This window comes from Notamacropus eugenii, chromosome 2, assembly GCF_028372415.1.
Source record: "Notamacropus eugenii isolate mMacEug1 chromosome 2, mMacEug1.pri_v2, whole genome shotgun sequence".
Classification (NCBI taxonomy): Eukaryota; Metazoa; Chordata; class Mammalia; order Diprotodontia; family Macropodidae; genus Notamacropus; species Notamacropus eugenii.
In genome coordinates, this window is record NC_092873.1 from 513,747,827 (window position 1) to 513,761,484 (window position 13,658).

A 13,658-nucleotide genomic window follows, 5' to 3' on the forward strand; every position below is an offset into this window, starting at 1 on the left:
ACAAGTGCCCAGGTCCAGTGGGCTGAAGCCCCAGGAGGCACCTCTGTAAAGCACTTACCTTTTTTCGTACCTGCTGCTCCTTGGCCGAGTGGGCTTTCACATGCTTGCGGAGGGAGCTCGGGTCCGTGTATCGCTTGGAGCAGCCGGGGATCTGGCAGGCGTATGGCTTCTGTACCCAGGCAAGGGAAAGGGTGGCATTAAAGACCCAGCTGGGCTGAGGACCCCCATACCCTCCTGGGCCAGGCCAGAACCCCAGACATTCCCGGGCCGGGCCAGAACCCTGGATACTCACAGACCAGACCAGAACCCCGAACAATCCCAAATTGGGTCAGAAGGCCAGGGTTGACAGTGGAGACGGAGGGCTCTTCCTGGCCCACACCTGCCCCTCTAAGAGGCGGGGCAGCATCAGTCAGTCTGTCATCATAAATGCGGCCTGCCTGCCAGTGGTCCACTGCTGTGTGACCCTGGGTGAGTCATTCTCTGCTCTGAGCTTGTCTCCTCCTCTGTAAAATTCCCAGATGCCTTTCAAGACCCATCTAGCTCTCCATCTGAGTGCTCTGCAGGGGGTGTGAGGAGGCAGTGACAGAGACCCTGGTGTACAGCGCAGACTCTGGCCAGGGGAGTCTCTTCTTGGGTGGGGAGCAGGGGGGAGAAAGAGCATGTGGGTAGAGTGGCAAGAAACTTTCTCTGTCCTCCTGAGTAGCCAATAATAAAAGAGACTTTAGAGAACCTTTAGTCCAAATTTTACAGAAGTGGAAACTGAGGCATGGAGAGAGGTCTCTGAGTTAGAAAGAGGCCAGTCAGGAGTCAAACCCATGTCCTCCTGTGTCCAGGGCTACTGGGTCAGAGCCAGGGTGTGTGGCAAGAGGCCCTGGGGAGTCTGTGCCTTGTTAGCTGGGGGGGACATTGTGTCCCCAGAGAGCAGCTGGGCCTTAGAGCCTCAAACGCTAGGAACAACCACAGGCCCCTGCTGGACACCCTGCCCTGTTCCTAATTTACATTAATAAGTTGTCTCTTCATTTACAAAATAAAAACTCAGGCAAATAAACAGTGAGGTGGCAGCAATCAGGCCCCTTGCACGCACACGCGTGCACATGCACACACACACACACGCAGGAGTAGGGGCTCAGTCCACCCCAAGCATGCTTGGACCATATGCACATGCTGCACCCTCAGGCTTTCACACAAACACACGTACACACACACACACGCACCAACACAACCATGTCCTCACCCAGAGAGTCACAGTCTCCCAGAACTGCTGAGCGAAGAAGGCCCTCAGAAGCATCTCCCAACCCGCATGGGACTAAGCATTGCCTTCCACACTTCTTCTTTGGCCTGGGGGGCTCCCTCCCTCCCAAGGATGTCGGACAGTCACTCACATACTCAGGAGTAGAGAATGGTAAGGGAAGTGTCATGAAAGGGACCTTAGAGCACATCTAGTCCCCTCACCCCTGTTGTACAGAGGGGAAAACTGAGGTTCGGAGAGGGGAAAGAACATGTTCTAGGGACCAGGTAACAAGGGCCTGAGGCCAGGTTCAGGGCTCCTTCCACTGTGTGTGTGTGGGGAGCATCTCTCTATTCACATATACACACACACGCACACGTACACACGTACACACACACACACACACACACACACACACACACACAGTCTCAGCTGAGGCTCTCTGGAAGCAGAGGCCCCAGGCCACACCAGCTCCTTCTCTATTCCAGCCTTTGCCCCACCTGGGCTCCCTTATCTCTTTTTATAAGCCCAGAGCCCTGCTCTCAGTCTTGGCCAAGGCTCTCTCAGGCCCTCCCAAGGCCCCTGGCTCAGGGTCACTAGGTTTTCTGGGACTTCAAGCTCCCCCTCACCCCTCATAAAACGAGGCCTGCCTAGGCTGAAGGGACTGCTTGGAGCTGATTCCCCAAAGGCCCAGACCCTGCAGAGCCAAGCCAAGGAGAAAAAAGCTGCAGGAATTCAGAGGGCCGGCCCTGCTTTAGAGTTCTCTCTGAGCCCAGACTGGAGCTGCCTAATTGTCTCCCTGTAGCCCCTGACCCCAGCCCGGGCAGCTCCATCCTCTCCCCTCCTTTCAGCCAGGTCTCTAGCTGGATCCACTGACATTCCTGTGACAGGAAAGAACACCCGTCTCCATTCATGAACTGTGCTTCTATTTACCCTCCTACTCTGAAGGCTAATACTTTTTAAATATTTAAGTAAGGCCTTCCTCCTGGAGCAGAGGAGGTTTGGCAAGGGGCTAAGCCAGGTGAGCACTGATTCCTCAGTGTGTATATCCCTGCGCAATCTGAATGCCCCTATCTAGGGCACAAGGGCCTTACGTTAACAAACAATTAGCTCTGGAAGAAGAAATGTCACAGAAGAACTACCCACGAGTTTTCTGACTCTCCTGGGAAGCTGCCAGAGTGTTCTCACTGGCCACAGGCCCTGGAGAAAACCAGCAGGGGAGTTCAGCCGCTGTGCCCAGTCCCAAATTAATACATTGTGTCTAGCCCTTACAGAGGGGAGGGGAGGAGAGGGGATCCCTAGGGTGCCCAACACCAGAAACAGTGCAGCCTCCAGGCTCCGACCTAATCTCAATTTCATCAGAGGGGAGAATCCTGGAGCCGGATCCTGGATCCTCAGAGATGGGGGATCTGGTCCAACCCAGAGTGGTGCAGTGGATTTAGAGGGTCTGGGTTCAAATTCCCAGCTCTGCCGTTTTCAATTACTTATGCCACTCTGGGCAAGTCCCTTCCCCTTCCCGGGCCTCAGTTTCCCTATCTATAAAAAGGGGGGGGTGTTCTCTGGGGTCCCTTTCAGGCCCTGGAAATGTGCCTCCAGAGCCTCCGTAACTTCGCTCAAATTCACCTCCAAGCTTCTCTCCTCCGGCAGCTGCTTCCCATCTGCCCCCAAACACACCCAGGCCTCTTTAACCTTAAACAACAGTAATGCTGCGCCCTCAAATGCCTTCCCCCCACCCCTCAGCGGCCCCTCCCTTCCACCACCAGGCTCAATTACACAAATACAATCCGAACCACTGCCTCTCTTTCCTCACTGTGCTCTCCCAATCCTTAAGACTCAGTTTCCCCAAGGCTGACACTATTTCCTTTCAGGCACAGCACTAAGGAGGGCAGGGCCACCGGTGCTTAGCACCAGGGTGTGGAAATTGGAGAAACAGTCCCCCAGAGTTGACAGTGTTTACCACTTAGCAAGAATAATTAGCCTGAACCCAGAGCTTCCAGACGGGGCTGGGGTGAGCTCCTTCCCTGCCCTCCCTCTGCCTCCTTCAGTCCTGTGGATGCTGCAGCAGCAGGTTGGTGCCAGGCCCTGTCTCCCTACCCTCCACTGAGGATGTGCCTGATGGGTGCTCCAGCCCAGTCACATCAAGGTTCAGGGCATTTATCCTGGGGGTGGATTCCTAGTTACAGCTCAGCTGGGAGGTCACCTAGGAAGCTCCCCCACCCAACTCTGAGGGCATCCCCCCTCAAGCCCTCTGTGCCCCCCCCCCCACTAAAGATTTCCTCTTCCCAGCTGTCTGATGGCTCCTTCCTTGACTTTCCTCGATCCCTTCAGCTGGGTGACCCCACCCCAGGCTCTGTGCCCCCTGAGGCTCTGCCCCCCATCTCCTTTGGAGCCCCTCCCCTCCCACAGCTTTGGCCACTCTGCAATTCAAAGGCTCCCAATGATCTCCAGAGGATTCCAGATTCCCAAGCCTGGAATGAATGAAGGGCTGATGAGCTGCTAGGAGGGGCCCTTCCAGCCATCCTAGACTGAGACTGGTGGTCTAATGGTGCTGATTGTGAGTCTAGACAGTGAAGTTCTTCTGGCAAAGACGGGGACTCTACCTTTGAATAGCCTGCTCTCCCCACCCTTGGCTGACGACCCTAGACTCTACTTTGCTCCCTGTACAACGAGCCGGTGGAGGATGAGCAGTACCCGGGGCTGACCAGGGAGGTCAACAGGAAGGTTATACTCATACTGTACCTTGGCACTGGACAGGCTCATGCTGCATTTAGAAAGAAAGGAGAGAAGAAAGTAGTAAGAAACAAGGTGATAAGGACAAGGAGACAGGAAGAAGGCTCACTGAAATGAGGGGCAGGAGGAGGGAGAGGAAGGTGACCCAAGAGTTGGGTAAGGCCAGCAGGCTTGCCAGCCCTCACCCTCCTCTGAACCGCCCCTTCTGGTCAGGACTCAGCCTCTCGCTGCTGACCCAGAACCTCCCTTCCCCCTTCTCCCAGAAGCCACTGTAAAGAGGTCAAGACCCCTCCCTTGATGTGAGGTCCCAGGGGCCCCCAAAGGCTATCCCAAGGAGGCGGGAGAGAGAGGGGTCAAGCCCAGCCCCAGAGACACCCCACATCCAGCTAAGGAGGGGCCCCAGCATCACCAGGAGGCTGTCACTGAGACATAAGGGATTCTAGGGCTATGCTGGAGGCGGAGGTTCAGACCCTTGAGTGGATGAGTCAGTCAGTCATTCAGCAAACATTTACTAAGCCTGACTGTGTGTAGTGAGCATGGAAGACAGGAGGAAGGCAGAAACCTTCCCTGACCTGGAGAAGCTCACAATCTATCAACAAGTGCTTCTGAGGGACCTACTATGTGCCAGGCACTGGGCTGAGTACTGGAGATAGAGAGAGCCACACGAACCGTCCCTACCCTCAGGAAACTTATAGTCTATATCAGGGGAAACAGCAGGTACATAAGTACACCTAAAATCTATTCAAGAGTTGCAGAGGAGCCAATCATGTCTCAGAGGCCGGCAAGGGCTGAATTCATTCTGCCAGCCCATTCACATCAGCCCTCCAGGGCTCTGGATCGTCCTGGTTTCCTACTGGGCATTATGGGGGGATAACTTGTTCTTTGGGACCCCAGGAGAGGACAGATTCTTGGCCCAGAGGGAAAGAAGGACCCAAGACTATCCACAGCTGGTCAAGGTCTGGGGATGGAGATCATTTATGAGAGGCTGGCTGGGCTGACCCCTGCTTGAGAAGGTGGCTCCCAAGACCCACCCAAGTCTGGTGCGGGGGAAGCTGCTAGCAATGGTTCTGAGTTTCCATCTCTTGGACTCTTGGGGGAGAGTACTCCTGGTCACAATCTGACTCACGTCCTTGGACGTCCCACAGATAGGATTCATTTCCATGCTGTGCTTATACACCATGATGAGATAAGAGATTAATTGCTTTAGAAAGTCCCAAAAAGGAATGAGGTAGAAGAGGAAAGCAAGGGACCAGGAACAAGGCCTTCCTTCCTTTCCTTCCTCTCCAATAGGGGTTAATTAAGTGACTTGCCTAGGGTCTCACAGCTAAGTAAGTGTCTGAGGCCAGATTTGAACTCAGGTCCTCAGGACTCGTGCCCTATCCACTGCACCACCTAGATGCCCCTTCTGCTTATTTTTCCTAAATCTTTTCAATTATACCTTCCTTTATTGTTCCAGGACCAAACAAAACCAGTTAGCCCCTTTTCTGAAGGACAAGCTCTTTAAATCCTTCTGTTTTTGGGTCAACCTTCCTTCCAATGATCCTACATGGCACAGACCTGAGGCCCCTCCCCATCCTGGCTGCCCCTCTCTGGACACTCTAACAACATCTTTCCTAACTTCTGGGACCCAGAACTGAACTCAATCTTCTAAATGGGGTGTGATCAGGGCAGGGGACCATGGGCCTAGTTATTAGCTCCCTTGTTCTGGCCATCTCAGGAGAGTGGTTAAGGATGGCCCCCCCCCCTTTTGCTCCAGGCCCTCCATGTTAACGACTTTAAACCTCATATAAGGAGGTCCAGTCAAGTGGAAGTGACCTCATTTTCTCTAGGACTTCTGCAGAAAGAGGAGAAAGGCAAGCGTGTTCACACAAAGATGTGCAAGGACTAAGACTGGCTAGAATCCTGCCCTCCTTTCCCCTGCTCCTCAACTCCAAAAGATTCCATTCAGGCCATATAAGACTAGCACAGCTGCTTCATGGGAACCTGGAGCTTCCTCTACAATGCACTGGCCCAACTCATTCTCCGAGAGGACAGAAGTAGTGGGGGGAAGTCAGGGGACAGGGAAAGATTCAGCTTGCTAAAATCCCAGAGCCAGAGGTCATCCAGATTCTTTGGACCAACTCTCTCCCTCCTCTCCTGTCTGAAAGGGATGTAGTAAAAAAAAGAGAGAAATAGAATAGCAAACTATTAGCTTTAGGAGAGAAATAAGGAACCAGCTTGGTTTCTGTGATGTTTTGGTGGGAAAAATAAGGAAATGGGATAGTTGGCACATTAGTACTTCCATGGGAGGAACAAAGAAACAGGATGTCTAGGCGATAGGTCCAATAAGTAAGTGGGATGGTTGGGGCATTGTTTCAATAAGTAAAATAAGAAAGGGATGTTTTACTGTAGACTTGATCATGTTTTGGTGAATCTGCTAAAAAGATTCTTCTGAAAGGAAGTGGGAAGGTATACCTTTGATACACCACCTTCCTGCCAGCTCCAGAATCTTCTCCCCCTTCCTCTTCCTGCCTGTCTTCCTCCTTCCCTTTTCTTTCCTTGCCCTTCTAAAAGCTGGGACGGGCAGGGTGGGGAGTTACCGTGTCCAGGTGAGTACGTTGGTGCTTTGCCCGGTCACTGGAGTTACTGAAAGCTTTCTGGCAGCCCGGATGCTGGCACAGGTAGGGTTTCTCCCCTGTGTGACTCCGGAGGTGAATCTTCAGGTTCTCCAGCCGAGAGAAGGCCTTGTTGCACCCTTCAAACTGGACACAAGGAGAGAGAGAGAGGGTAATCAAAATGGAGTTGGGGGGCAGGAGGCATGTAAGGTTTGACTGATGTATCTCTTGGCAAGTATCAGGAGGCAAATTCTAACCTAAGTACAGACTGCGTGTCCCTCCTCCTTCCCTTTCTTTTTCTCCTGCCACCATTTGCCACCATTTGCCACCATTTGAACACATCTGTTGTGATTTTCATTAGAATCTCTTTCCGAAGGAGACAAGGTTACCTTCAAGAGTGGAGCTTAATAGGATTATCCAAAACATGACTTTCTAAAGCCTTATAAGACTAGAAGGAAGGGCTAAGAAGGTGGAAAAGAATATCTGAGGAGTCGGAGGATGGAGCAGGGCGGGTGGGCAGGAGAAGCCTGGTACATGTGACGCTTTGCCAGCCTGACTCCCAGACTGAAAGGACCAAGGATCACCCAGGAGAGAAAAGGAACCAGGTTTCCCCCCTCCCAGGTGAGAGGAATCTGAGTGGTTATCTGATCCATTCCTTCATTTTAGAAGAAGTAGCCTGAAGTGGTGGAGGTCAGACTGGGGGAAGCAGCAGATCTGGAATTCTAGTTTTGGTCTTGGATTCCAAATCTGAAGCTAAAGGCAGCAAAAATGGGGCAACAGCTGACAAAAAGGAGCCAACCCTAACCCTGAGATTCTTCTCATCTGCTGGATCCAGACCTGTGCTCCTTTCATGATGCTGTCCTGCCTCTCAGAGAGGCAAAAATACTTCCTTAAAACAAAGGCAGGAATTTGGACTCTGACTGCTTCCCCAAACCTGATTTGCGTTCCAATCAAAGAGGACTGTTGGGACTGGAAGCTCAAATCCGTGTGGACAGTCTCGGGCAGGTAAAAGTGGGACTTCTAAATCTTAGAGTCTTACGAGGCCCTCCATGAACAGCGGGGGTTCGAGAAGGTCAGACTGAGCTAGCTCGGCTAGCTCGGGTATTTCCGCCTCTCCCCCGGAGATACCTGATGGGTGGAGTCTCCCTGCCCTCGAGGTCGTCCCGGATTGGAGCACACCTAGTTACCTAACAGCATGGTATTGAGATGCAAACTGTGTGGCTGAAGATTAAGTAGGATTGAGGAAGCCTAAAAGCTCTCTTAGCACGTGTGGAGCCAAAGAGAAAAGTAGGGCTCCGTTTCTTTTCTTTCCTCTCTCCCCTCCCCCTCTCTCCCCGCTTGTACTTCTACTTCCAATCCCTTAAGCTTAGCCTCCTTAGGAAATCTCCCCCTCTTCGTCCTAAGAAAGAAGACTCCCCCGCACTTGTAACCGAAACCCTGTAATAAAGCTCAACCCCTGTTCGACTCTGGAACGTCCTTTCTCTCATACGTGCATCCGGCGTGGCCAGCCGAAGACCTCAGGAGGTGAGGTAAGGAAGACTCGGGTAGCCCAATACAGGCCTCTAGGCTTGGCAGACGACCTTGGGAATGAGGCTCCCAGAGGTTTGAGAATCTAAGCCCTGCACCCCCCAATTTGGTACTGCATGCACAAATTTACAATCAGGGATTCAACAGGAGTTACAAGGAATTTTCAAATCCCAAATAGATAATTTCCCAGACCACTAACCTTGAATCAGCACTGGACAGAGGCAATAAAAAAATGACCATCTTATTCTAGGGCTCTTTCCTGTTGGCAAGGTGGGTATGGGGTCTCCCAGCCTCAAAAATGAACTAAGAAATATCAGCCTATCCTTGTTAGATGGAGGAGTAAGAGAGGCCAGTAGCTGTCTCTGAGGAACTGAAACCCAGCAGATGTTAGCAGACAGCAACTCAGTGATCACAAGAGGAGCAGGCTACCCAAAATGCAGTGAGCTGCCCCGCACTGAGAGGAGACCAGACAAACAGTGCCTACAGAGAGCAGCTCAGTGAACTCATCAGAGCATGTCAACAGCTGACAGAGATGGAGGCATGATGTGTCCTGGCCACACTGGTTCCCTATATATGTATTTTCCGGTATTTTTGGTCACAAGTATTCACTTTGTGTTTCCTTCCTCACTTGTGGTATAGCAACCTATGGATGGGGGTAGCTCATGTGTGCACAGAGGGATCTTTTCTGGATACTTTGGCAGTTTCCTTCTAATTCTGAAATTCTGTATTTCTATTATCATACAAGTTTAAAGATCTAGGTTCTAGTGATGGCCAGCTGTGTGCCACTGACTGGTTGTGAGACCTAAGGTGAGGCATTTTCTGGCTCTTTTCTCAGGTCAATCAACCAAACAATTTCTAAAGTGCCTTCTGTCTCTCTTTCTCTCTCCTTCTCTCCTTTCCTCCCCCCTCCATTCTTTCTCCCTTTTACCTCCTCTCTTTCTCTCCCTCCTCTTTCACTTCCCCTCTCTCTCTTCTCTCCTTTCCTGTTTCTCCTCTCTCTGTCGTCTGTCTCTGTCTCTGTCTCTCTCTCTCCAGTTCCATAGGTTCAACACATTAGGGCCATTCTCAGCTCTTCTCTCTACTTCATCAGCCCAAATTCAGGCAGGAGGCAGTGAGGCCCTGGATTTGGGCTGTGGCTATCTGAATGAAGAGAATAGGACAGATGCAAGAGTCATGGAGACACACTCGGTAAGACCTGGTCACTGGTTGGAAAGATGAGTGATAAAGACCCTTCAGTACTTCTCTCTCCCCTCTCCAAGGCCTCCTCCACAAGCTGCCAAAGTGAGATTCTCCTCTCATATAATGCCAATGGCTCCCTGTTGCCTGTAGGATACAATGCCAGCTCCTGTGCTTGGTATTTAAAGCCCTGACGTTCGAGGGAGTGCCACATAGTTGTCTTTCACATGCTCTAGGCAGCTTGACCGCTTAGCCTAGCTGCTGTTCCCCAAGTACAACCTTCCATCTTATCCTATGCCTTTCTTCCAGATTCTCACTCCCATCTCTTGCAGCTCCTCGATCCCTCCCAGGACCCACTCAAGGGCTGCCTCCTCCAAAGGCCACCAGCCTGGCCAAATCACTTTTCCTCTTTTGCACTTTGTTCTCTATTTCCTAGTGAACGTTTTCTCAGCCCATGGGAATACAAGCTTCTGATGTCTTGGTAACTGCCATGTAGCAAGAACTTGGTAAATAAATGACTGGGTCCTTTCCCAGGATTCTATACTCCCATTTTTCAGAATAAAATACAAAACCCAAACTTTTTGGAATAATATGAGGCAGGGGGAATAACCAACAGCCTGGAGACCCGGGATCCAGTGACAGCCCTTCTATTAATAGTTAACTGATTGACCCTGGGCACCGCACTCAGCATCTGTGCCTGCTGTTCTCCTTGGTACACCAGTGCTATGGGGACCCCCTTTCAGATTAGAGGGCCTAGCTAACAGCTTAACATTTTGAGGTTCTAGGGCTTGAACACTCCATAATTCTAGAATTCCATGTTCAAGAATATTCTACAATTCTGTGACCAACATTCAAGATTCCATGATGCTAATATCTTAGGATTCCAAAGTGCTTCAATCCAGTTCTAGGCCATCAGGAACACGTGTTACTTACAATGGGATGGCTGGGTTATCCTCTAAACACTACTTCTACAGCTAAGGCCTCCTGTCTGGAGGAGAGCATGGCCAGAATCTTCTGGGCTCGGGATGGATCACCAAACTTCTGAGATGCCAGTCTGTCATAAACACCTGGCATGTGTAATTACAAATCACTTTCACTTCTACTATCCCATTTGATCCTCACAAATAGCCCGGTGAGGTAAAGGGAGGAGAGATTTTATTCTCCTTTTATAGATAATAACTGACATATATGGAGCCATATATTATTATGTATATAATGTATATAATATAAAATCTTAATCTTTATAACATGTATTTCACATATACTAACCTTCATGGGCCTCAGTTTCCTCATCTCTAAAATGGAGGGGGTGACCTAAACAGTTTTTAAAGTCCCTTCCAGGTAGAGATCTATGATCAAATTCTGCTTGAGACATTTAGCTGCGTGACCCTGGATAAGTCACTTAACCTCTCAGCCTTAGTTTCCTCATCTGTAAAATAGGAGGTAGAGGTAGACTCAATGACCTCTAAGTTGTCTCCCAGCAATAAATCTAGGATCCTTCAGTCCTATGACCTGTGTCCTGAATCTGAGGTGGGGGGGTAATTAGCAATGTTCTGCTGCCATCTCTCTCCCCAACCTCTCCTTCCCATTCGCATTAGCCCATCTCTCCACACCCCAACACAGATGGCTCCTGGTAAAAGAAACCCACAGGCTCACTCAAGATTAACCAGACAAATCTTGGGCTCATGCCCTTGCACAATTTCAGCTGACTTCCAGCTAAGTGCTTAAGGATGGTTTCTTTTATCAGTTTTTCCCCCCGGTGCTAATCCCTGCTCTAAGATAAGTGATGACAAGTGTGAGCTGGTGCTCGTGGGAATGGAGAGGGCCAATCACTACGTGGGAAATGAGACTACCCAAGGTTTCATATTGGTTTATGTTTCTTCTCTACCCAAAAGCCCCACAAAGAAACCCCAAAGCTACGCCAATGGGAAACATCCATTCCCTCACCTAACTTGAAAACTAAGCAACTTTGTGTGCTGGTGGGCTTGGAGGAGGCACATCTGTATTCCATCCTGTTCTTCTTTGCTGTGTGACCCTGCCGAAGGCACTCTGGTCTTCCAATCTTCCCTTTTTTCATATGGAATGTGAAGGAGTTCATCGCTTTTCATTAAAAAGCCTTTCAACCTCTAGAGCAGGGGAATCAGCCGGAGTGGCTGGCCAGTGTGGGCGTCTCCCAGAGTTACAGCTGCCCACTGGGACCTAAAAAGAGTAGCGACTCCTTTGGAGATAGGCTCTCACCACGGGCACCGGATTTAGGGAGCAGATGGGCCAGCACCTCATCAGGGCATAAAACCACTGCCCAGCCCAAAGACTCTGGTCTCCACGAGTCACTACTCTGTGTCACTATCTCAAGACTGGAGTCTTGGACAGATTCCTCTATCCTGATCTGAAATTCTCCGCTCCTGTGGAAGACTCTTGGGTCTTCAGAAAAGTTTTATGGCTATAAGTGCAAAAGCCTGGCTGGGCGGTGGAGGGAGATGTGGGCTTGGGGCCTAACACAGAGACAGCAGCATCAACAGCGACATTCCTGTAGCCTTCAAGGTTTGCCAGGCACTAGATTCATCTTATCTCACTGGATCCTTACTACAACCTGGTCAGGGTGGGTTCATATCAGCGCTATTTATAGACAAGGAACTGGAGTCTCAGAGACTTGCCCAAGGGGGTTCCTTCTACCCCTGGGCTTTGGGGGAGACCCATCCAAAAGAGAAGAGGGTTGGAAGCTTGGGATACAATTGTGCTCTAAGAAAAGAGGAGGACTTGTATGAACTGACGCAGAATGAGCTGAGCAGAACCCAGAGAACAATGTATACAGTGATAGTAACACTGTGAAGACAGAAAGCTTTGAAAACCTTAAGGCCTCTGGCCAGTTCAGTTACCAAGCAACCTCCTAGAAGACCACTGCCCACCTCAGGATGGAGGGCTCAGGTGCAGAAGGAACCACAGATTTTTCTGGACACGACCAATGTGGGAGTTTGTTTCGTTTGGCTACGCACACTTGTTACAAAGTCAATTGGTGTAGAGAAGTTACATGGATTAAAAAAAAACAAAAACCTGCTTGATAATTGAAAAAATAACATTTAATTTAAAAAAAGGAGAAGGTTTGCAGATTTAGGGCTAGAAGAATCCTTACAGGTCATCTGCTCTTACCCTCTCCTTTCTGGCTGAGGGCCAGAGACATCCCGCAGGTAAGGAGGTGATACCACCTGGAACCCAGCTCTGTTCCTCTGGCTCTAACGCTAGCCCCTTTCCAGGGGCCAGACCTGGAAAGATGTGGGAACAAATGTCTGTAGGGAGCCCAAGGGCTCATGGGAGGGAGGAAGGGTCTTGCCTACAAGAGATTCTTCTCAAGCAGCACTTTGAGTACAGGGTGATTTAAGACTGAAGAGAGACCTGGGTTTGAATCCTGCCTTAGTTTCTGATTCACCATGTGATTACAACCAAAGAGCCTCTGTTTCCTCCTCTGTGAAATGGGATTAGTAATGTTTGCCCCCCCCCCCTTGTGTCTCAGGATTGCTCTGAGGGAGGACAAAACATCTATCCCTACGTAAATGAGCATTCTTAGCATCACCGTACCCATTTGGGGGATGGGGAAAACTGCGGCCCCAGGAAGTGGCTTGTTCCATGTCCCAGGACTAGGACTCCTGACTCTGAGCGTTCTGGTCCTTCCCCCTCCGGCTGCCTTTACCAAGGGCCCGATGTAGAGTCCAACCTATGGCTACCCTTTATTCCTAACTAAACCAACAAACAACCTGTATCCAGACCAGAGCTATTAAAGTAACAGGCACTTCTCTCTCACTGAACCAGCCAATGATTATGAAGCTTCTACTGCGTGTCAGACACTGTATTAGCTCACAAGTACAAAGAATGAAACAATCCCTCCTTCCAAGAAGCCCACATTCCATCTGGAGAAAAACCAGGGATACACCAGAAGGATCCCTTCAGCACCAATACGAGGTTCTTGTTCAGTCATTTCAGTCGTGTCCGACTCTCCGTGACCCCACTGGGGTTCTCCTGGCAGAGGTATTGGAGGGGTTTGTCACCTTCTTTCTCAGCTCATTTTACAAATGAGGAAAGTGAGGCCAACAGAGTTCAGTGATTTGCCCAGGGTCACACAGCTAAGTGTCTGAGGGTAGAGTTGAACTTGTGAAGAAGATGGGAACTCTAGCCTGACTCCATCCACTGTCCCCCAGATGCCAAGGCCAGAACATAGTAGGTGATTAATAAATGCTTTCTGAATTGAGTTTTCTGAATTTCCCCCTATTTATCACATAAAAAGCTCATTTTGTACACTTTTGCTTACATGTTGTTTCTCTCATTAGACTGTAAGTTCCTTGAGGGCAGGGACTGTTTTTTGCCTGGCACATAACAGGCACTTGAGCATTTATTGACTGACTGAATCTAGA

At 50.2% G+C, this 13,658-nt stretch overlaps 1 protein-coding gene across 3 annotated transcripts in view; it reads right to left on the minus strand.

The window, feature by feature from the left end:
* GLIS1 (GLIS family zinc finger 1) overlaps positions 1-13,658 on the minus strand; it is a 249,851-nt gene that overhangs the window by 30,471 nt on the left and 205,722 nt on the right. For all 3 annotated transcript variants that reach the window (XM_072649517.1, XM_072649516.1, XM_072649518.1), the window contains 2 exons: positions 6,538-6,699; positions 59-169 (listed from right to left, as the gene is read on the minus strand). In XM_072649517.1, the coding sequence (XP_072505618.1) occupies positions 59-169; positions 6,538-6,699 (273 nt within the window). The remainder of the gene's footprint in view (positions 1-58; positions 170-6,537; positions 6,700-13,658) is intronic.